A 24353-nucleotide genomic window follows, 5' to 3' on the forward strand; every position below is an offset into this window, starting at 1 on the left:
ATTCTGTAATGTTGCGTTGATCATTCTTTTTCTTTCTTCTTCTTTTGACTGGGTGTTTGCTGGAGCTATGTGGTGACTTCATATGTCGCCTCTAGCTCCATTTCTTGTAGGTGGTATAGGTGATATCCGCAGAAAAGTCTTTAGCATGTGTCACTCTTGAGTGAATGCCACGTGACACTTTTGCTTTGGGTCTCATGTTTTTGAGACTAGGTCTAGAAGCGGTCTGCGATGCCGCTTTCTTTAAGAAAAACGAAGAGGGATTTCTCCGCTTTCTTTTGGCAATTTTGAGCAGGGCAAACACTTGCAGCTTACAAAAACTGGAGGGGCGCGAGTCGAGCTTGCTTAGAACAGCTTCCAGCCTTTCTCGGTGCTGTTTGAAGGCGGGGCATTGGATGATCACGTGGAGCACACCTTCCCTTCGTACATGTTACGCATAGTGGCGATGCTGATCTCCTCATTCGGTAAAGAGTCTCCTGAGTGTAGAGTTGTCCCAGGCAAATTTCCGGCTTTGAGCTCCTGGGGAGCTATTTTCGATGAAGCAATCCGTGCATTACTTCGTTTGCAAGCTATCATTGGTCGCCAAGCGAAGAAGGCGCGAAGAAATGTCATGCGTGCGCAACCAATGCTCAAGCAATAAACCATGCTGTTGCATTGTTGTAGCTGGGCTACCGCCTCACGAGAACACCCTATTTTCACCCGTTCGGAAACTAGCATCTTTTACTGAAAATCCTGCAGAACCTTTATATTTGTATATTTTAATTGTATATGTGATGTGCTGATACAAATGTCTTGTGATCTGAGCTGCACATGGGACACAAGGAGAACGAGATTATAGAAATAACAGCATCCCAAATGGCAACTGGTAGATGGTACTTCTGTAGTTTAATTTAAATGGATCTTTAGGCGCCATACAATTGTGGATATATTGTGAAATAATATCGCTGATAATTGGCGTGTTCAGTCACGTTTTCATGTTTTCGTGCTTGCAACATGCACGTGACAGCTGACGTCAAAATGACGTCGTTTCCTATGTCAATCACAGGGGTGCCCTGTCGTATCCCTTCCCATTGAAAAGAGCGTGCAACCCTGCGCAAAGAACTGTGGGACGGTTCAGGCCTGACGTTTACGGAAACGTCATCACTCACATGATCAGTAAAATGGCGGCGCACATGATCGCCGGTGAACACGTTTGTAAACAATGTCACTGTTGCTTCTGTGATTGGATTCAAAAGCATGTTTTGATCGTACTGACAAGTTTGATCGAATGCAGCAACAGTTAAACATGATCCTCATGGATGTGGCCTCATAGTACACGGTGAAGTGTTGCGTACAGCGGCTAATTCCTTCGCAATATTTCCGCGGTACCGGCTGCCCGTTGATAAATAAACCTTGTTGTGAATGTATGTCATCTTTGTGTTTTACCTAAACTGAATGTGAAGTGTCCACAAAAAGAAAAAAAAAAACGTCCCCTACCTCAGTTGGGCAGCCGCAGTAGTTTATCGCTTTACCGGGTTTTACCATGACATGGTGTTCCTGAAACCTTGGTTAGGAAGTTTGAGAGAGAAGTTGGTAGTCCAGTAGTTACTAAATGAAGTGTTTACTGACGCAGGTTAAAGGAACAATGCTGGGGAGACCCAGAACAAAAAGCAGCAACAAACTATTTACATGAGCCAACGTTTGCTCTTGACATACACTATGTGAAGTTTGTATTGTATCACTATATACAAGGCAACATGACCCAAGGGCAAGTGGGTGAAATATTTACAAACTATAAAACAATGAAAGGATGCTCTATATAGTATATACATTACTGTAGTAGAACAGAGTGTGTTACAGTAGTAACCTGTGAAGTGGTCTTAACCATAGATCGAGAAAGTGCCCGTCATAAATAACTCGTTACAAATTCAGTTACCCCGTGAAAAATATAACAGTTAATAATTATGTTCTTCTGCCTGAAATGTAACTTGCAGTTACTGAGTTACTTACACTTACCTTACTTCGAACAAAAAATAGGTAAATAGTATTTGGTAATAGTGTTAGGTAATTAGCAGCGCGTGTGAGCAGTTGAGCTAGACCTTGAGTTACCTGCGGAGAAGTACAATACGACTAGGTCGTTTTCATTTATGTCCAACAATAGACCTCTCCCTTTTTGTAAACAAATGACGTCATAGTGTTCGACACCGCTACAAATTTGGTAAAGTTGAACTACACTCGAAGCTAGAGGTGAACAAGGTCAACCCCGAAAGCCTCCGTCTTGATGATATTATGATGGTCCCAGAAAGGGATGCGACCTTCTGTCCTATTTTTCTTCCAGTAGGAGGCAGCAAACAAGTTCCCATTCGTGGAACCCAGCCCTCCCCTTCCGATTTGTCTCTGTCTACCAACATTATGCTGACGTTTCTCTGGTAGGGGTCCATTCGAACGCTTTGCATCTTGCTCCCTGTGGGCACACAACGGGCCAGCTTCATTTCAATGGCAGCAGTTCTTACTCCCTGAATAGAATACTGTCATTGATTGAGCATCACAAAATGGTAAAAAATGGCATAAATGAACCGGAGGGAAAGCAAGAAAATATGTGGACGTGAGTGAAAAGTGAATTAAAAGTAACTTGGTACTTAACTTAAGTTACTCTGGCAAAGTTACCTAAAAAAGAAACGAGTTCATCTGAAAGTTACCACGGCACAAAAGTACCGAGTTAAGTTACAAGTTACCAAAAAAAAAGGAACTTTGTTACGGTAACGAGTTACTTGTAACGAGTTACCTCGAACTCTGGTCTTAACCGTGATACTGAGTACCTGCTCAATGCAATGCTTCTTGCAACAAACAAAACACTTCAATTACTCCCCCTTAAACTGTGTTAACTTTGTGAAAAGCTGCCTGCAGCGCTGTCTATGCAAGTCAGCAGTGGCTTGCCTGCTTGCATGATGTAATCGTACCTCGAGGTATTTTTGTGCTATACTCTTCACGATGTGATAGTAATGATTTTCCAGTGGACCCTGATCAAGCATATGTTGTTGCCGGAGTGATTGAAACACTTGACTTTCAAAAAGGGGTTCAAGCACACGAGGAAGCAGTTCACGCAACACTATGCTCGACGGCTGTCCCTTCTCATTTAGCGCCCCACGGAGAACTCTTTCTGATTTTCGACAAACGGCAATAACGTCTTGTGACGGAAAGACAGCTTCACCTTGCAGTCTTCGTAGTATCAAAGAGTGATATGGCCTTGGATCTGACATGGTTAGCGTTGGGACACATGTCTCACATTTCAGGTACCCTTGTAGGTAGCGTGCAATATACCCTGCGATGTACACTACCACCCTCTCTCCAAAAACTGAGGGTTCACGTGAATCTGGGAAGTAGTCATGGTCCCGCAGGTCAGCCGGCACGACGTGGTCCTCTGTTGTCATGTTTCTTCTAATCGATGTTACATTAATGATGTCTTCTGATCGAGATGTATAGCTGCTGGCATGAAGAATTGCAATGTCTTCTAGTGGAAGGCAATTTCCCATTCCTGTTTCTTGTACTTCATTTTGGATGAGCAGTTTCTTGAATCCAGCTGCCAATTGTCGTGCTGTTGGGTTGTTATTCCATCCCCCCTGAGCTCGAAGTGTGCCAAAGAAGAGTTCCAAGTGATCTTGGCTGATCCTATGTGTGGGTAGGTACGTTATGGCACCCTTAGAAATCAGGTGCTCATAAACTTCCAAGGAGCTCTGGCAACAAACAAGGAATCCCAAGAATCCAGTTTTCCTGTTGCATTTTAGGAGAGCAGGGCCGGATATGCTTGTTCTAAGTGAAGTGATGTACGCTGCCGCGCAGTTGAAGAGGTCACGAACATTTTCTATGTTTTCTGGACATAGGGGCTTCTTCCAATTCTTCTGTATCATGCTGCGGGAGTTTAGCACATCAAAAATGTCGTTTACCATCCTAAGGAACTTCTCAGTGGCTTCCGAGTCACTGAACTCTGGAAGGAGGAGACTGCGGCATTCAGCTAGTGCATCAGCTACAGATGTGCTCATTACTTGGGCGGCCAGGTTAACCTTCATAGGCTGCCGCTGCCAGTTGATGTGTGCCACCCGCAGCCTATTTCCTGCATGCAGGCCTTCCCTCGCTTGCAGCAAATGCAGCTTCTCTATATATGCCCATGAGATAGTGTCTCCTTCATTATCTACAAAGGTTTCCTTGTGGGACAGGGCATTGCGGATTAGTTTTAGCATATGACATGCGTCCAAAAATGCACTTATTGGCTCACCAGTCTCAGGGTGGGGAAAGCTTGTCTTGAGGCCCTTTTCGTAGTCAAAGGAGCAACCTAAGTTGCGAAGCATGGCAACGTTTGACGATGCCCCATCACAAGTGATTGACACGATGGTTGCACCTGCTTCATGTAAAAGTGATAATGCCTCGCGCACAAGGTGTGTCTTCTGCTCACCAGATATGCCATCAACTAAGAAATAGCCGATTGGCAGCTTCCACTTTTCCGTGATGGAAACAATCATCACAACAAATGCTTCTTTGGCTATTGCTGTATCATCGGTGGAGTCAGGCCCGAGGCTGACATAGCCGTATGTCCTCCTTCCATCCCACTCGACATGTTTCCTTATTGCCATTTCATCAACCATGAGGCTGCACACTGTAACTCTGCCTTTGCTGTTTTCATAAGCTGTCTTCATTCGGAGTGCTGTGAGGGCTTCTTTTGAGAATCCTGGTTCGCCGTCGATTGATTGATACCACTTCTTTATTGTCCGTGGATGTGGCAGGCAGGTGTCGAAAGTGCTACGCACATATTTATAAGCACGAGGGGAATAAAAGTGGAGTGTCAAGGCAAAGGCACGTAACTCTGGGCTGTACTGACGTGGCACGGGTTTTCCCTTCTGTTTTGCTGTTTGTCGTTTGAGGATGTCTTTGTGGGCTCCAGCTATGTTTTCTAAGCAGTCTGCATTTTCTTGCAGTAGTATGTTCTTGGACCTCAAGTCTTTTATTACATCTTCGAGGTGTGCCACTTTTTGCTTTATGCGTCGCTGTGCCTGCTGGAGAGCCTTTATTCTCTTTTTGCTGGCAGTGTGCAGCGATGCCACTCGTTTCACCTCCTTTTTCAAGAACGCCTTAACAGGTGTGTCCTCAGTAGCATGGCTGTCCTGGACAGTGAGCATGCAGTCGTCTTGTTAGACGTAAATTCATAACACACACATTGAAATTTACCAGCTTCTCGCAATAAAAAATAAGTATGCATCATTTAACTTATGATTTTATATATTCTACAGTGAAATTATCGTGCAAAAATGCAGGTTGCACGGTACATAATTATGCCAATCAATATTAGGTACCTCATTGTAAGTTTAATCAAAGGACCTTCAGAGAAATGTCTCAGCTTTCTTTACCGCTACGTTGTTGCAGTTCACATCCCCCCTGCCTTTGTGTGAAGGGTCAGCTGCGAGTGTTTCCACCTGACTTTCAGTTTATAGGAACAGGCATGATTCATGATTGATTTGTACCATGCACATGATTAGAAACAAACGAGATGCACTAACAGCTTGCGAGGGCTACGTAGATGGACAAGCTGGAGTGCTCTTCCTCTATGCCTCCCAATCCTACTTCCTAGAATAAATGACACAGACATGCAAATCAACAAAGAATAAATCAATGTAAGTATTTTATTTCATCATTGAGTGTACATCATAAATGCAATTCATTTTTCTCATGCTGTTAGTAAAAATCTGTCAAATCACAGATCTAAATCAATACATGCCATCAAGATGTCATGTTAGCAATTAGAAGATACATGCAAACACATTTGATGGAATAGAAAGAGGCTGGTTTATAGCGCGTAGTACGCTCCAAGTAGGCTACGTAGATGCAGCCTGTACAAAATGTCAGCCGCCATCATACCCTTGTGATGAAAGATTTTTCTTCTAAAACGTAAAGGGCACAATAAACCCTTTAGTGTTCAGGGTACATCTTGCTCTCCCTTTCTCTTTTATTGTGTGCAATATGTTGTATTTAACTGCACTTAGGTATTAATTTCGAGGTAGTGGCCATGTCTCAAGACAGATTGGTATATCCTCCAATGACAAGAAGAACTATATGGTTTGAATGTATCCCCAACTGTAGTGGCACAGAGAGATTCTATGTTACTGTTGATGTAAGCATGCCGCACATTCCCTCTGTGGTCTGAGATGAAACAGTAGCCCTCCTGATAGTTCTTACCAATATAATCCCTCTGGTAGGGGTCACAGGAGTGGAGGTGCTCGCAGTATCCTACGTGTCCGATAGAAAAATAAAATGCATGTATATACCTCGACTGCACTTAAATGTATAGCATCCTTTCAACTGTTTTGCTTTTGGTAGTCCTCACCAGTGAAATCCTTCTGCTAGATGTGGCAGCAGCATAGGGAGCATAGGTGATGGCACTGGTTTCCTGTATACACAAAGGAAAGGAAAAGATGGAGATCACCCTCAGCTATAGCTAAATGTACTGTAGAATTGTAAAAGCAGGTGTACACCAATAAAGAAGGCAAAGCATAAAAACGTTAGCATTCACAAAGCATCACTACTGTGTTTCCATACTTATAACCCCTTCATAGCAACAGTGTGGGCGAGTTGGTACATACTGGACACAAAATACACTGCAGAGACCGGACATGACTAGTCAAATGAGACGGATGATTCAAATTCACAACAGAGGTGGTAACAGTGTGCCTTCCATTACCCTCCTTTCCCACGAGACCCAGTATGTCAACCACAAAATTGTTTTCATTCCTTCCCAATAAACCACAGTTGTTAGTCAGAGCTTCATTTGTCTACTCACGTCCTGTCTCTGCGCTGTTTTTTGTGCCAGTTTATACCTAGGGAGTGACTTTTTCGGGTTCAGTGCCTTTCTCAGATTCGGGGGGTAAAAATCAGGCGATAATTGTGCCTTTGTTATACATACATATAATTATATGTATAAATATATATAATTGTGCCGGGTGTTATCGGGTGTTTTTGTTTCTCCTCTTGTCTATTGAGTCCTTTCCTAATCTCTCCTTTTGTGTTTTTTTGCGGGATCGTGACCTTCCAGTGGTAATCCTCGAAGGCATAGACAGTGTTGACACACATGGGTGTATTGCTGGGAGCGTAAGTGACCCATTCTTAAATGTGTTACACGTGGCGACCTTTGTTTGTCTTCAGTGGAAACGTCACTTGAGGATTCCATAGTGACTGGAGATCAGAAAGAAATCGGGTTTAACCCGAATTGGTCGAGCATCAGTTCGGGGGCAAGAACCGGGCAGAATCGGTTTTAACCCGAAAAAGTCACTCCCTATTTATACCCCTTCTTCATTTCTCTTTCACATTAACATGTCTCGGACACTTGATAGCCTTATGGACATAATTATGTTTCGGCCGAGCTTACTGATTTGACCCAGGTACAAAAATAACCTTGGGTCATGTGTACCAATATGTAAATTTCCAAGCACAAATCAACAGGCCGGTCCAAAACATTCAAAACAGGATTGCATTGAGCAGGAATTCTGACAGTTGACATTCTCACCAGTGAGGTATTTAAGCTTGAACAAGAAGCTTGAGGTGATGCATGTCCAGCTCGGACATATCCCTGCAAAATTTGATGAATGCAGTACTGTAGCACAGTTAACTCTGTGCAAGCATATGGAGAACCAGAGAAAGCAAGTACTTACTAATACGTCCTCATCTTCGAGCTCTGTAAATGGGTTGTGCAACGAGTCACAGTCAAAGCCCGTGCTTTCCTGCAGCCAAAGTAAATCACATATAATACAGGTTTGATGGTTTTAAGAAAGCATAAAAGAAAACGATTGTTCAGACCAATTAGATGCCGTTAGATGCCGATGTTAGAAATTATGGTGCTCTGTGCATATGACTAATATTTTGCATAGCTGAAAAGGCAGCAATTTATCTATGTAAAAACCCCGAGACTAAGGAACACGAAGGGACAGACACAACACCCTTCGTGTTCCCTAGTCTCGGGTTTTTTACATTATGCATCATCTTCACCAGCTCACGTGCTTCCTAGCCATTTTTTCATACTTTATCTGTGCCCTGTTGTGACCCCGTCAGATGAAAAGTACTGATAACCAAGCAGAACGTGCACAGTGACGTGCTTTGTTTCAGCACAATATAAGAAACAACATCGAGTCGTCTCACTTTGTGTTTGCTGGTTGACATGTTGAGTCAATCTTGATATCAGTTGTTTAACAGGAACCACACATTTTAGTGCAGCATGATTTAGCATCATAAAGCAAAATGTACTATACTTACATCACTCATCTCTGCACAGGAGCTGGACAATAAGTCTTGCTGTCAGGATAGAAATTTCAATGTGAGCTGACTTGTGGAACTCACAGCAGAGTAAACTAAACTGTCTAAACTCTGAGGTAATAAGATGCACAAATAAATTAGCAATACGCTATGCAAGTAGGTCTCTGCGCACGAGAGGGGAAATGTTTGGAAGACGACATGACAAAGTGAGTATCCTCTCCGAAGGCAACAATAGAGGACCACATGTGGACATGTAGTAAAATTATGACACTATATGGTGAAAGACGAAGCCACATGGTGCACAGTGTAATTGATGGCCCTCTTATTTTCGAAAAGGGTGGGGAAATTAGGATGGCTCCACCGGCACGAGGAGAAAGGGGCAACCTAAGGGGCTGCGCAGATAGCTCACATGCTTGCATAGCATACAATGGCATACAAGTTGATGTGTAGAGACTACGCTCCTTCACACAGTAAGATACATTATGCATACTGATTGTAGCAATAGTAGACAATGGATAGCAATGGTGGATAAGTTTTTTAGACTTTGTGTTAGTACTGCAAAGCAACTGTGGCTATGTGTGGTGTACTGAGATGGATAGATGGAGCGAAAGAGAACAGCACAAGGGAGTGGTAGAAAGGCTCTGCATCCTGTGTCGAATTCACAGGGGAAATGTTGCATGATGTAGCAATAATTGTCCAAATAAAAAATCATATACATGTTTGAGGACTTCAAGTCCTGTAGCTCACAGCACCCTGAGTGTGTACACGAAAGGGCCACTCACTTCATGTTCTCCCTCACAGGTTTCCTCTAGAGCGAGTTCCTCCTGTGTTCTGGCTGGAGCTGGGAGTTGCTCCTGTGCTCCACCAGGAGCTGTGACTAGTTCCATCTAGGAAACAACCAGTATGCCATACAGCAATTGCCACGACATAGCAGAAAAATACAGAATATAAACCTAAACGTATGAAGCACAAACACTGTGCAAGGAAATGCTGTGAACACTGCGTATCATGCCCTGAGAGTGTGAACACGAAAGTGACACTCACTTCATGCTCTGCTTCATGTGCTGCCTCAGGTGCTGTTGAAAGCTGTGCTACCTGGAACATAACCGACATTATATGTGTGCCATAGGTAATGAAATATTGCTAGGGATTGGCAGAAAAATGTAGATTACAAGTCCATATCTCATGTGCTGCACTTTCTCGTCATGTTACTTAATTCAAAATTTCAATAAGGTTACTGCGCATGACCAAAACAAAAAGTATGTTCTCTGATAGCATTACTTACAGAATTTGCTATTCAAGTTTTTTCTTTCCTTTCTTTTATTTTTGTCGACATTAACGCTCACTGATTCATAACAGGTTGTCACAATTTCTTGTACCGTTCAAACAATATTATACGCACTTTGGAGTACGGGAACGAGAGCACTCAAACGCACCTGCAGCTCAGGAGCAGACACAGAAGGATGAGCGATGGGCACCGCACCAGGTCTTAATCGAATCCGTGCTAACGATGTCCTGTCCATGTCACGGTTCTGAAAGTGCTTGGAGCACACTACACTGTGTTTGCTGGGTGTCCATCCAGTTCTCCCAATGGCCTCAACCCAAGCTTCTCGAAGCGTAGGATCTCGTGGGAAACTGTAATCAATAAATAGAAGTAAAGTCAACTGTCGTACGATGTGCGACAAACGCATATACTTACCAGTGAAATGTTACGCCCGAGGCTTTTGTTGCCTCGCCGGACCGGTGCTGACAGCCCATGTAGCAACAACGTCCCATATTTATTATTGTAAAGTGTTATTCACAACTTTAAATACCTAAAAGCCGCACAACGACACCAGACTAACACCACATAGTTGCGTTTGGCAAGTTGCCACCGATTGCCACACAGCATAGAAACCACGCCAATTTGTTTTCGTCGCCTTCCGTGCGCGCCGTATCGTCTGCTAGTGACGTCAGGCCTGGACAAGATGGCGGTTTTGCAAGGAGCGACCGCTTGGGGGTGGTTACAAGGTCTGGGACTTCTGGCACCCCTGTGATGTCAATGTACCCACGCCTTTGGGCGCGTTCGTTAGGTTCGTGCTCCGGGAACGTTCCCTCTTTCAGGGGATCACTTAACACCTCCAAAGTGACTTCCGGTACACGTTCCCTGGTGCACCCTGTGCACCCCTTCTTCGGAGCCGGAGAATGCTGGGGGAGAGGGAGGCCAGTTCCGGAGCGTGACGCATGTTCCGGTGTACTGCCTTTCGAAATGGCACAACCGTTGCAACACGTTGCAACCGCCCATGCTTTTTGTGTTTCCGGAATCATCGGATGTCGGCGGTAAATAGTGATACGATTTTAGAGGACTGCTATGGTTTACTGCTATGTTATACTTAAAGCAGACGACAGAAGGAAGCTCGATAGGTGGCGCGCGCTCAGCGGCTCTGGCGCTCGGCTTCCGAATAGCCTGACAAACACCATTCAGTGGAGACACAAAGGGTACGTTCCCCTAAGAACCCGGGATATGGCGCCCGGGACCCTGCCTAACGCGCCATTTGCTAGCGACAGGAAACGGAAAACAACGTTCCGAAATCATTTTGTTTTGTCATTAATGGCTGAGCCACAAACTGCTTCCGGTAGCCAGTCGAAAGGCCAACTTCAGTGAGGCAACGTTGCAGAACCATAGAACGAACTGCGAATGCAAACAGAGGGCCGGGTATTGATAATTGTTTTCTTCCGTAGTAAACGGCGAATATTTCTGAGAATATATGACACAATGTCCCTTCGAGGCCTCCCGTGGTAGCGCCCGCATTAGGGAAAGGCCGTGAGGGCTGTGGCGCAGAGCAATCATACTTCAGTTCAAGGTATGCCCTTGCTCCTCTACCTTGAAGGTAGAGCCTAGCTGAAGGCACACAGCGCATCCGCAACTTGTTGAAGGCATCTGTGGATATCCCGAAAAAGTCTTGCTCAATGTCCAATGTACCGCCGCCTTCAGAGAGCGGTATCGGGTGAGGTAACCAGGGTGTCGAACCGAAACGTTTTTCGTTCCGGTTTTCGTTCCGGTTACATCATAAACGATCCGGTACCGGTTCTGCTCCGGAGCAAAAAAATAACTGTTCATACCGGTTTTTAACCGGTTTCGCTTCTGCTGGGAATATTCATCCCCACACACAAAAAAAAGTTACAAAATGTAAACCCGTTTATTCCGCATACATGGTATTTAATATTAATAGACAGCTGTGAAATTGGTAGCTCCTGGTTCCTGTAGGTTACTGTCTGAATGAGCTTTCTCCTTTCTTGAAGCGCATGCTACAAACTGACTTGTTTGTCGAGATGTCATACGTAAAGTACTTTCTTGCTGGGTTGGAGCGATCGCGTCCCATCCGAATGTCTGTTGCTACTGTCTAGCCAGCAAGCACCACCGCACGAGTACGACGCAAATCGAGGAACACCTTCACTCACAAACGCGCTCGACGGCTCCGTTATATTTGCTTCGTGTCCTGTCCACAAAAGAGTTGCCACATCGCACGGGCTTGCCCTCGCGTATACGTAAATGTATTCAACTTAGCTGCTCTCAAACAAGGGACGCGTTGCGCGACATTACCGATAAAGAAGCCGTTATGCAGCCCCGTTGGGTCGCTGTTTAGTTGAGGAGAGTTTGGGGGGATCAAATTAAAGCGAACACTACGGCACATTGCTAGAGAGTCACATGTACCTCTAAGTCTGTGTGCGTGCGCCAACGATAAACCATTACAAAGGGAGCCAAAGAGTCATAGAATACCAACATACATTCCACCGTAACCGTAACCCTCGTATAGTACCCATGACATGACTTCAGAGCACACGACGTCTGTTTCATTCGCCTTTCCGTAGTCCAAACCGGCGAAGTTTTTTCTTGGACCGAAAACCGTTAAATATATTTTTCGGTTTCCCTCCTGAGCGAAAAAAAAAGAAACGTATACGGTTTCGATTCCGTTCCGGTTCACACCAAAATAGCGTTTTTTTTTTCGGTTTTCGGTTCCGGTTTTCGGTTCGCTCCGACACCCTGGAGGTGACTGTCTGCATTGGCCATATGTGACTACAGTGACTGCCTACAGGTCAATATATATAACCGCCCAAGCGAGCTTGTCGAACTGCTGTCGTGAGGGGGGCACGCTCTCAGAGTCCTAGCCACTAACCCAACGGCCAAGCTTCGTGGTGCGTCTGTGGCGTTCCGTTTAAGCATGATGGCAGCTGTACGAGACCATGCGACGAAAGATGTAAGCTATGTAGAACGCGCGCACGCATCAACTGGTCGAGTGTCCTGTCCTACACTAGAGGGGGAGAGTAACCAGTTGCAGACCACACGCGAGAATGTGCGAACTTAAATATCTCGAGCATTTTTTGTGTTTCAGAGAATATTTCGCACTCGGGGCGTGGTGACAGTTACATGTTTTGACAGAGCTGGTTACAGCGTGGGATCACAAGTGACATGACTCTTCAATTTGCCTTGTAGTTGTCGCGTGCACGAAAATCTTGAAACAATGCAAAGACAGGTGGTTAGTGTCAGCCGCGGCTGGGCCTCAAGGGGTATTCTACGGACATTCGTCTGGAAAGTCAGCCAGTAACCCTAGGGAAGACCTTAGGCAACACAGCCGGCGGTAGGACTTTATCTTACCAGACTTTAACACCGAGGACCGAATGTGGTATCTAGCTACTCAGCTAGTCGTCTTGCGATTACCGCGTGAAGCAAACTTAGGTTCAAAAAAAGGACGCGTATGTCTTCAACCGCAATGTAGTTAGGAATCATTCAACATATGGGGCACTTCAGCACTACAGCTAAATTAGTTTCCTGTCATAGAGTCTTACGTACTTCCAACCTTTGCTTTTACAGGAAGGACAAGAAATATGGCCGAGATGATGATAATAGATACTGACGCGGGTATTGACGACGCCCAAGCGCTCATGCTGGCGCTTTCAAATCCTTCTCGCTGCAGCGTTGTTGCCATCACATGTGTTTCAGGCAACGTGGAGTTGCCCAAAGTCTATCTCAACGTTCTCAGGGTCCTCAAGCTGTGTAATCGTTTAGAGGTGAGAGCATACAACTAATGAAAATAGATAGGTATACGAGCAAACGTAAGTGTAACAGTGGCGCTCCGTAGAATGGTGCACTGTAGAATGTGGTTTCACTCATGGGCGTTCCCAGGATTTTTTTCCAGGGGAGAGCAAAGAGCTTCCAAGGGAAGGCAGTGTGCAACCAATGTACATTAGGCAGTAGAATAAGGACAATCGAATAATCTGATATGCAGAGGATCTGGCGCGCAAAGAGCGCGTAATTTCCAGAGCTTGGGCATCAGAACAAGAAACAGAGCTAGTTTGTATCGGTTCATAATGAAGGTAGAGCGCCAAACAGACCTAGACGAAGACAGAGCAAGGTGAGGAAGGTGAGGACAATGCGCCACTCACAACTGATGTTTTATTGGGAAACGGACAACACCTGATCCAGATTTACATGGGACCACACAAAAGTACGTCAACCACAACACATCCGTGATCATTGGAACAGTTTGAGTTTATCGCCCGCGTTGTTCCCACTTTATCAAGGAATTCAGTCTCTTTTGTGCGTAATGCCATGGATGGTTGGCTAATACACATGTCCAGTCCTGTTCTTTGTATGCTATGCCTGGTGCCTCGAAGAAGTAAGGATTTCCATGTGTGCGAATCTTACTTGACATTCAGTCTTGCTTGTGAATGGCGGGACGCCCCGAGGGTGTCGATTTTAGTACAGCGGCACGTTCACGCAGCCCCGCGTTAACACAAGGCCCTGCTTAGCCAATGTCCTGACGGCCGCACGATAGCAGAATACAGCATATAACATTTTCTGAACAGGCTATGATACCATGTACCGCTTCGTATGCTTAATGGTACACTTTCTAGCGATGGCACGGGATCCCCCCGTAACTAGCACACAGGTGGGGCCCCCTCCAGGAGCAGAAAAAAAGCTGCTGGTACACCGTACTTTGTTTCCACCTTTATGGGACAATGCATGCACATCAGGGAGATCCACTGGGCTTCCCTCTGGTGTCCGCTCTTGCGCCCTGTTATTTGTGCCACCAGGGTCTAACGGCTGTCGTGATGCGAATGGGGTAACCAGCACCATGTAGTCTGGCTGTCTGGAGAACGCCAAATGCATGCAGTGTATGCGTGATTTTCTGAGTGCCGATCCAAGACAGGCGTTAGCGATACCACGTTTCATTAATTTTGAGCGGAGGAAGGGAAGAAGCCCTTTCTGGATCGAGGCGAATACCCCAGCAAACATGGTCATCATTTTCCACCGGTCTCAAACCCAGGGACTCCAGTACACTGCCAACTGGAAGTTCGCGTATGAACGCAAGCCCAGCCCCTTCTTGGTGGAAACCCTGCAGGATCTTCTTGGCCAACAATGAGTCGCCACACTGCGACACCGCATCCAGAAGGCTCGAGCTGAGCACTATAAAGAAAATCGTCGACATTTCGGAACACTTTCTGTGCACCGAGGTCCGGAAGCACCTTGCTCAGAGCAGCTAAACAGGCAAATATCACACAATATTGGGGCAACAGATGATCCAATACATACACCGTTATTCTGGACGAAGGCACACTGTCCGTCACTGATTATGGTTGACGTCAGGTAACGTACCGAACTAGCCGGGAATTCCTCAGCGGTAGCCCCACCGGGGCTCTTGAAAGGGATCTCACGATTTGCCTCGATGCGCCATTTTGCCTCGATCTTTACTGCTTTAAATAGTGGACCATATGGAATATGGAATAGAAGACAACGTCGACCGACATGAGGTAACTTCCTGAACATTGGTGTTGCTCTAGAAATCGCATAACATCCTCGGAATTGCGTATGGGGAACGGGTCACTGAGCCTCAACGCGTTAAAAGACGCTTCTGCAGGTAGCGCAACACCACCTTTTGCCATGTCATCTTCTCAGGCACTATGGCTCTGAACGGTTGTTCCGGCTTGTGGGTCTTTACCGCGAAGAAGACCTGTGACGCATCCTTCGTGCATTTCAGGATCGCATTGCAGAAGTCCACTACTTCTGGGATTTTGGCGCGAGGGCCGGGGAGCAGAAACGACTACGCTCTTGGAATTCTTGGACATCACGTATGACCTCTTGGTGTTTAAGGAGCCACTTGTGAGGACCACAAAGGCCCTTTTGTTCGGTTTGAGTAGCCTGGGGTCTTCACCTTCCAAGAAGTCGCATACACGCTTCAGGTTCGGCCTTCTTACTTGTGTGTTGTACGACCTAACTACGTTTTTCAATTACGAATTTTCAACGTCATTAGCCTCAGTGTGTCTCACTGGAAGGTACAGCTGCAACCGCATCGGCGTTGACGCCGTATGTGGGGTGTATCTGGGGTAATCCGCCCGCCTCGGTAGCTTGCCGTCTTGCTCTCTTCTCCCCCAGTTGCAGCGGTAAGGTGTAAGGTTGCACTCCACATTGCTTCCGCAAGACCACGGGCCTGTCTTAGGTACATCTTATGTCGTTGATGTGCTATTGTCAGCTACCCCGACTGGGCGCATACAGTCATCAGGCATCTGTTGTAGAACGTCGCCTGTTGCCAAAGTTCTGACCTGAGAATCTTCCGAATCCCCTTCCTGTGGTTGTCCGAAAGGGTAAAACTAGACCAAACAGTAGACCAAACATGAGTGCAAACGTGGTCACGCCCTGCATGACGTGTAGTGTAGGCATATAGAGCAACACGTAATAATGAATGCCAACCGTTAAAAGGTCTGGAGAACACATATCAGATTTGGATGGGTGCTGCGTACTGCGGGTATGCGTGCTATTTCTAGCACACCGGGCAATACGCTCTGCAAGTAACCGAGCGTTCTGCGCATATCTCATCTCCCGGTTACTCCACTCTGGAAGCCCCATTGGCTACGGCGGCGCCCTTTCTCTTCCCTCTCACTGCCTCCTCTCATGCGCAGAGACGCACTTTCACAGCGTATTCTACTGTGTCCCCAGACCTTTTAACCGTTGGCAATTCAGTCTTACATGTTCCTTTGTGCCTACACGTCATGCAGAGCGCAGGGCAGGCAACCACATTTGCACTCGAAGTTTGGTCTACTCTCTACGGGAGCTTCACTAATGTTTGATGGTTTTACCCCTTCGGACAACGCGGATTCTGCAGATTCTTAGGTCAGAAGTTATAGCAACAGGCGATGTTCTACAACAGATGCCTGCTCGCTGTGTATGCCCAGTCGGGGAAGCTAACGACAGCACACAAACGCCATACGATGAACCTAAGGAGGGCCCGATGTGTTGCGGAAACAATGTGTAGTACTACCTTTCCGGTGCTACTGTAAGAGATTACAAGACGACAACACCAAATATAAAGACAGTGGCGCTAGTCGTCCTCGACGAAGTGGTGGAGCCCCAAGAGGTCAAGGATGTGTTAGAACTGGGGCCAAAATATTGTGTTCCCCCAAGAATGACTGGGCCCGATGTGGTTACAGCTGTACGTCCCATAGCGAGACACACTGAGGCTAATGACGTTCAAAATTGTATTTCTGAAGGAATGGAGACGTTGCTTTAGGTCGTACAAGGTCGTACATAAGTAAGAAGGCCGAACCTGAAGCGTGTATGCGACTTCTTGGAAGGGGAAGACCTCTCAGGCTACTAAATTCGGACAAAAAAGTGAGGACCTCACAAGCGGCTCCTTCAACACCAAGAGATCATACGTTATGTACAAGAATTTCAAGAGTGTCGATGTTCCTGCTCCTCGGACTTCGCGCCACGAATCGGAGCCGTTATTTCTTTGGTTCTTTTTGGGTTCAGGATAAGGCATATTGGTTCGGTTCGCGTTTAGCTCCACAGCAGCGCAAAATATCGGTTCGAACCGGCATATGTTCACTCATCGTATACACCCTGTTACATCCTGCTCAGGGACTGGCCGGTATTTTCACAGCCAAAAATGAAGCTGGACGAGAAAGCCCACAACTGCCAAAAAGGACGACGGGAAAACTAACACAACTGAATGAACGCAATAGCTGCGAGGAGGAAATACGAAATTCCTCGCGTACTTGAGTTGCAGTTTTGTTTTGTTCAGTTTCGGTTTTGAATTTGTTTGGCAACGCGGCTCAATCCGCTGTGTACATCGTAGTTCGATCTCACACAACGCACATTATGTCTGACAGCTGTCCTCGTCTGGGAGTGCACTACAAAATTGTACATATATATATATATATATTCGGTTCCGGTCCCAGCTGCGCACAAAAAAAAGTTATAGGCCAGTAAGTCCGAAGGATGAGTTGGAGACCCACAAGCCGGACCAACTGTTGAGAACCATAGTGACTGAGAAGATGACATGGCAGAGGGTGGTACCGCGCTACCTGCAGAAACAACTTTCAATGTTGAGGCTCAATGACCGGTTCCTCATACGTGATTCCGAGGAGGTTATCGGAGCAACAGCGATGTTCAGGAAGTCACCAGATGTCGGCTGACATTGATGACCTCTTCTATGCCATCCCATATACCCACTATTTCACGCAGTAAGATGCATCGAGGCAAATGGTGTGATCCCTTTCCAGAACGCCTCTGTACGACTACCGTTTAGGGACTTCTGGGTATTTTGGACCGTTACCTGGCGTCAACCATTATCAGTGACGGACAGTATGCCTTCGGCCAGAAGAATAGTGTATGTATTGGATCGTCTGTTGCCCAGTATTGTGACATTTACCTGTCTAGTGTTGACGCTGGTATGAGCAAGGTGCTTCAGGACCTCGGTGTACATAAGGTGCTCAGATATGTGGACGATTTTGTGATAGTGTTCAGCTCGGGCCTTATGGATGCGGAGTCGCAGTGTGGTGGCTCCCTGCTGGCCAACAGCATCTTGCGAATTCTTGACCAAGAAGGGGCTGGACCTTTGTGGAGCGCGTTTGCTGGGACTATTCACCTCGCGAGGTGAAGCCCTTTTCCACTGGGGGGGGGGGGGGGGAGGGGGCAATTGAAAAGGGCTTCCTTTCCTGCACTCAAAAGTAGTAAACGTGGTATCGCCAAGGCCTGTCTTGCACCGGCACTCAGCAAATCATGAATACACCGCATGGATTTGGTGTTGTCCAGACAGAGAGACAGACTACGTGGTGCTGCTTACCCCATTAGCACCACGACAACGATTAGTGAGACCCTGGTTGCACAAGTAATAGGGCGAGCAACGAAGAAGCGGACACCAGAGGGAAGACCAATGGCTCTGCCCTATGTACATGCATTGTCACTTAACCTTGCAAAGGTAGCCGGTAGGTAGAAAAGGTATAGGTGGGGAGATAAGTCACCTGATATCGCGGACCCCGTACCGTTGCTACAAAGTGTACCACTAAGCATACGATGCGTGCACGTTACGCACTGTATTCTGCTCTCGTGCTGCCGTACATTGGCCAAACAGGCCGTTGTGTCAACCCGAGGTTGTGTGAACATGCCGCTGCGCTAAAATCGAGACCTTCGGGTCATCTGGCCATTCACTCACGAGACTGCGTATACCGAGGAAGATTCGAACATATGGAAATCCTGGCATCTTCTAGGCGCCAGCTGGCAAGAGAGATAATCGAGTCGTATAATATACAAAGAGCAGGCACGGACTCGTGTATTAGACATCCATCCATAGAATTAGACACAAAAAGAGTAGCTCCCTTTGCCCCTTTCCGGAAAGCCCATGGTTTCCTCTTCACTACTTTGGTCTCTAAAATAGACTATATATGCAACGTGAAAGTGCCACCTCTTGTTCAGCCTACGAACCTCCTTTATCTGCCACTATAAGCACGCCAAACAACGTAAAAAGCCACTCTCATAGATTTTTTGACACTGTGCCGTCAACACGACGTAGGAATCTTGTCACAAAGTTGTTCCATCGAGCCTTCTGTTTTGCGACGTCTTTTTCTGATCGGTATATACCACTACAGCTGATGTCGCGTATACCAAGTAAAAGGTTTAAATCGTTTATCCACCCTGCAGTTCCGAGTGCCGACGAGATAAAGGCCGCCGTAGCTCAGGCCATAGCCAAGACAAGCCAGCCCAGTGTCAAAGCGTATCTCACTCGGTATCCCACAGGTCGCGCTGTTTTGCGTGACCTCTGCTGTCTGGATACTTGTGCTACACCTACTACTTCCGTTCGCAGGTCGAACACTTATTTCAGAAATACTCATTTCTACCAGCAGTTTCATGTTGCCAAACTGGCATATTGAGAGTAGTAATGGTTTATTTAGATCCCGGTCTACCAAGGCTGCCAGAAGGCCTTGATTCCAGGCGGAATTGACGGTAGCTTGTATCACGGCGAAGACGGTCTCGGAGGAGTTGCGAACCAGTACCCACTACCGGGAGACGAGTACAGGCACCTGAAGGGCCACGCTTCAGTCGTCATGGTAGACCTCGTACGCAAGAATCCAGGCAAGATAAGCATGATGGCCTTAGGACCCCTGACGAACTTGGCTGTGGCGCAACGGTTGGATTCAGACTTCCTGCGGCTCCTCAAAGAGCTCGTGATTATGGGTGGAACTGTGAACGGTCAGTTATGTCTTTGTGTACCAAAGACTATCTTCCTTCGCAATTTCTAGAACCTGTGCACTGTTAAAGAGAAACTTCACCACATAGCACGCTCTTGGCCAACCACTATCAGGAGAGAGGAGGATATCACTCATAATGATGGTTGCCCAGGAGCCTGTCATGTGCTGGTTGAAAATGGGAGGCCCACGAGTTTTCCGGACACCTTGCATCTTGCGGTTATTGTCCAAAAAACACGTACACCTCTTATTTGAAAGAAGTTGGGAGACAGAACACTACCAGTCTGACGACAGTTGGCTCCGAGCGGTGTTATGTAGTAATGCTTTACCACTGTAGAAACAACACGCGTGAATTTTCCGTGGTTCGCTATTCGTGACCATGTCCGCAGTTCTTATACATGCCAGGGACTTGCGGCAACTGAAATATAGGCGACATGGGGGGGGGGGGGGGGTTGTATCGGTGTCGCGCACATCGATTGACGTTCACCGTCTCCAAGCGCTGCTCCTTCAAGCGCATTTTGTGTTTCAGGGGTAGGCAACGTGACTCCAGTAGCAGAGTTCAATTTCTTCGTTGATCCCGAAGCTGTGAGCGTCGTTCTGGGTGAGGCGTCGTGCAAGACCAGGATACTGCCCTTTGACGCTTGCATGAGAAGCAACCTCGACTGGGTATGCCTATTTCCGGCTTGCTCACTCGTAAAACGTTTGAAGTGAAGTGAGATCGTGACCTGTGTCAACACCACCTACAGACAAAGCCTGGTCGCTTCAGCGACGTGACGTAACAATCACGATGCTGCTTTTCAGCATGGACAGCCGCTGCTAGTCACAGAAAGCCTATGTTTCAAAATCATCTGCGATGGGTGGCTGACATCTTGGCTGGCTGCTGTGATTAGCGGACGTTATATGTCTACGTGCGAAGGAGTGAGAGGAGGCATTGAGCAGGCCTCCTTATCTAGGTGGCCTTGCCTGTATCCACCACACCACTATTATTTTATTCTGCGGCATCTTTACATTCCTCCTTGCATACCGTTTTTGCATCCGCCCCAGTTTACCGTCATCCGTGCCTCCCCAATTTTTATTGCAGTGCAGCTTATAAATAATATTCGCAAAGAGCTTCGCCACTCGTGACTTTGTCATCTTTCAGCCATGGTACGATCAATGGACGACGACTGGAACCGAGAGGGGCAATTTCGTGCGTGCCATCAACGCAGCTATGGTCGATCGATACAGAAATGTCCTCCACTATCCTGGCTTTATCGCCTGCGATCCCTTGGCTGTGGCTGCGGTCATAGACCCGGCTTGCGTCATAAAGACTGAGACGCTTCCAGCCGTGATCGAGCTTCTCGGCTCTACAACCAGGGGCGCGCTCGTAGTGGACCACAGGAGCAACAAAGGCAAGGCTGCACCGCCCCTTAGCTTCGAGTTCCTTGCGGAGTTCAACATGGTTGCTGTCAAGGAGATGTATATGCGCATGCTCCGGTAAGCATCAATGGATAGCGTGTCTGTTATCCTGAGGGATTAGAACCCGTCCAGGGGACGCCACTATATAGCTTAATGGCATGGTAGGGATTGCTAAAACTAGTAGACTTCCACAGGGAACGTCAAATACGGTGTGCGTTGTGTTGAGATTTTCAGCGCACATTACAAAATCTTTCAGGTGGGCAGAGTTGGTCCACGTACCGACCGCACGGCGTCGCTAATGATCATAGTTGTCTCGCCACCGTCACGCACCGTTGCGCCACCGTGTAGCCGTGCTGTTTACGTGTTTGTATTCATCCATAACTAAAAAACCCGAGATAGGGGACAAAAACGACAACACAGACAAGGAACTGAGACCTTGTCTGTGTTGCCTTTTTTGTCCCCTGGTCTCGGGTTTTTCAGTTATGGATCTATACCACCAGCTCGCTTGCTACTTCTGTATCCTCTCGTGTTTGTATTAGTTCGTGTTGGTATTTTTTTGGAAATGAAGGAACAAAAAGCAAAAAGGCTCGAAGAACTCTGTCTCCAGGAACTAAGTTTGGGAGACGCCATGACATAGACACGACACCATTATTGCAGCGCTAGGTTTCCCACATTCCCATGGGGCCATGACTTGTGCAGCACGTTCGTGATCCGATGACTATAGCGGTGGCTCTCTTGCTGAAAAATTTCATTTCCTAAGCCTTGGCCTACTAGGCAGCGGAAAGGGAAGAGTGTGCACTTGTTTCTAAGGGTTATCAGATTTCTCTGGAGCTGAGTATGATCTTCTATTAATAAATCTAATACAGGGTCAGATGGTGAACTACTATACTGAAGTCGCAGTATAGCTAGTAACTATAGTAGGCAATGAAAACGACAAAGCTCTACAGTCACAATGAATTCGGATTGATAGCGTTGGCGTTATTGAATATGTATTCACATCCTGTTGTAGAACCGATTCTCTTCGTAATTGAAGGTTCGCAATGTTGCACATGTGTCGCAGCATCGCGCGCACGTAAATAGTTTTGGTTGTTGGGTCAGTTGCCGCATTTCTGATATTCCATCATTCTTCTCGTTTTAGCTTCGAAGCTGCAGCTGCTGAACCAAGTGGCGCTGTTTATTCTCCTAGAACCATCTCTATGGAAGTAAGTCTTTGTTTCTTTCATCTGCCGTCTATGCCACAGAGAACGCACGCAAAAGCGCTAGTCAAATGGAACAAGTTTTGTATTGGAACATCCGCAGCCCTAAGTATAATAACAGCAGAAATACCGCTGTTCGATTACGTTTGTTGATATGACACCGCAGAAGTGCAGTGAACATAGGACAGGGCAACCACATCTGTACACCGCTCTTCTATCAAAACCTGCTAGGCAGTAGCGCAGTGCGCAGAAGGCCTGCACACTGCCCAACTCACGCAGGCCTTCGTGAGCTTTGCGAGCTGCTTTGAGCTTTACTTTTGTTCGCTCTTTCATTGACGTGTCACAGCAGCATCCACAGCAAGCCTTCGTGCGTGACGCTGTGTCACGTAGAGCGCAGGTGTAACAGTTGCTGTGTTGATATGAGACGAGAGAGAATAATGCCTGGTTCACACTGTCGCATTTTCATGCGTTACGGATGCGGTGTGGCGCGGTTGTCATGGCAACGAAGCACGGCGAACAACAACAAAAAAGACACATTGCAAGAGTTCCACCGAATCCGTGCGGTACAAGTTACCTCCGATGCTCCCACTATGCAGCTGGCAAATGAGCGAAGGTGCACGGCGCAAGCGCATCACTGTTCTGCTGTCGCCATAGCTTTTCTGACGTGGCTGCCTCCGCTGAAAGCACGTTGGTGAAACAAGAAGCTCTGACTACTCCGTATGCCACAGATCCGCTTCAATACAACTCAACACCGACCACATCGCTCTTAACGGTACATAGCTGTCTGTGGAGTGGAGGCCGTATCAAGAGCGCATGTGTCTGAACAGCGTGTCGTACGACAACCTCCTCCAGACTGGATCTGTACCGTAACCGCCGTAACCTCAACGGAGCCAAGTTGCAGCGTCAACCAGGCATAAGTTCAGAGTGACGCTCGCTAGAAGGATGATGGTCGGGCGACCGGGAGCGAGGGCACGAATCTGCTGCAGCACAACAAAATCCGATGCGAGGGGATCGAATCCGGATCCAAATCCGAAGTGGTTTCCCGCATCCGGCAATCGCAGCGAGTTGACCCAACTCTACTACGAAACGAGTTACAGGAACTACAACCCTCTACGGCTCTACAACAAAGGTACGAGTGCAGCCAACACCACCTATAGAGACGAAGCCCGATCGCTTGGACGACGTGACTCAAAAATGAATAGCGAATTCGGGTGGTCAGATACCGAGCAAGCATGTTTCTTGGTCAAAGCGCAGCAATCTCGCATGTCTCGTGTGCTTTCGTTCTTCCTTGATCTCGTTTACGCGCTTTCGACGTTGGGCCGTGGCGTCCGCAGGGAGGCGTTGCTTACGTTGCTGTTCAGTCTGCTGCAGCCCATCACCGTCGAGCGCATTTTGTTTTCCTTTGTCTCCTACTTGGCCCGGCTTGGCTCGGCCCTACTTGGCTTGGCACTCGTACTTCGTTCGCACTCCATTGTATGCTACTACTTGTTCTTCATGACTCTTGTAATGCTGACGCATTAAAACTCGCGTCGTTTCCCGCTGTCTTCGTTGCTTTCGTTCAAGCTGCTCCTTCCAGAAGATTAATACCCCTGTCACACTGGATGATTTAGTGTCATTCGTGTAGTGCACTCCAACCAGCGAATGCACTTTCACTACGTGCTTGCTACACGGCTTAAGTAAGTGTCACTTATGTAGTGATGGCAATTACGATAGATAAAAATAAACGGAGGCAAAATTTCCATGCGTGCGCCATAGAACCTTCCTCAAAAATGTTTTCTTTGATTTAGAAACACTTCCTGTTAATCTTCTTCCAACATTAAACAAATTGGCCTCGAACATGTGCCACAACAAAAATGGCCGCCGCTGGATTGCTGAGACGGCGAAGTTGTCACAGGCTGTTAACAAGAGTAATAACATGTTTTTTGGCACCATCTCACACTGTACTTAAATGAAATAGACACGCTGATGAAAACATTCGTTTAAAAATAT

The 24353-nt window shown here is 46.9% G+C and overlaps 2 protein-coding genes across 2 annotated transcripts in view; one reads left to right on the forward strand and one right to left on the reverse strand.

Annotated features, from left to right (window-relative positions):
- Positions 1-24353, forward strand: part of LOC135400326 (uncharacterized) — a 30801-nt gene that overhangs the window by 728 nt on the left and 5720 nt on the right. Inside the window, exons 2-6 of the mRNA XM_064632159.1 lie at positions 13121-13317; positions 19477-19774; positions 20300-20436; positions 20912-21246; positions 22307-22370. Coding sequence (XP_064488229.1) covers positions 13135-13317; positions 19477-19774; positions 20300-20436; positions 20912-21246; positions 22307-22370 — 1017 coding nt within the window. The 5' untranslated portion in view covers positions 13121-13134. The remainder of the gene's footprint in view (positions 1-13120; positions 13318-19476; positions 19775-20299; positions 20437-20911; positions 21247-22306; positions 22371-24353) is intronic.
- LOC135399667 (THAP domain-containing protein 3-like) lies at positions 5704-10238 on the reverse strand. Its single transcript, XM_064631400.1, has 9 exons — positions 9968-10238; positions 9705-9903; positions 9313-9363; positions 9051-9155; positions 8269-8307; positions 7671-7739; positions 7526-7588; positions 6350-6412; positions 5704-6252 (listed from the first exon to the last, which is right to left on the reverse strand). Exons 1-9 carry the CDS (start codon positions 10042-10044, stop codon positions 6121-6123), a joined length of 798 nt encoding a protein of 265 aa, XP_064487470.1. The 5' UTR covers positions 10045-10238; the 3' UTR covers positions 5704-6120.

Source organism: Ornithodoros turicata, chromosome 7 (genome assembly GCF_037126465.1).
Source record: "Ornithodoros turicata isolate Travis chromosome 7, ASM3712646v1, whole genome shotgun sequence".
Lineage (NCBI taxonomy): Eukaryota > Metazoa > Arthropoda > Arachnida > Ixodida > Argasidae > Ornithodoros > Ornithodoros turicata.

What these genes read in the sequence shown, in the direction of transcription:
- LOC135399667 (XM_064631400.1), bottom strand. Translation starts at nt 10,044, where the DNA reads ATGGGACGTTGTTGCTACATGGGCTGTCAGCACCGGTCCGGCGAGGCA. An exon ending in TGTCTGCTCCTGAGCTGCAG is followed by an intron (nt 9,364 to 9,704) that starts GTGCGTTTGAGT and finishes GTTATGTTCCAG; the next exon opens with GTAGCACAGCTTTCAACAGC. An exon ending in CCTGTGAGGGAGAACATGAA is followed by an intron (nt 8,308 to 9,050) that starts GTGAGTGGCCCT and finishes CTATCCTGACAG; the next exon opens with CAAGACTTATTGTCCAGCTC.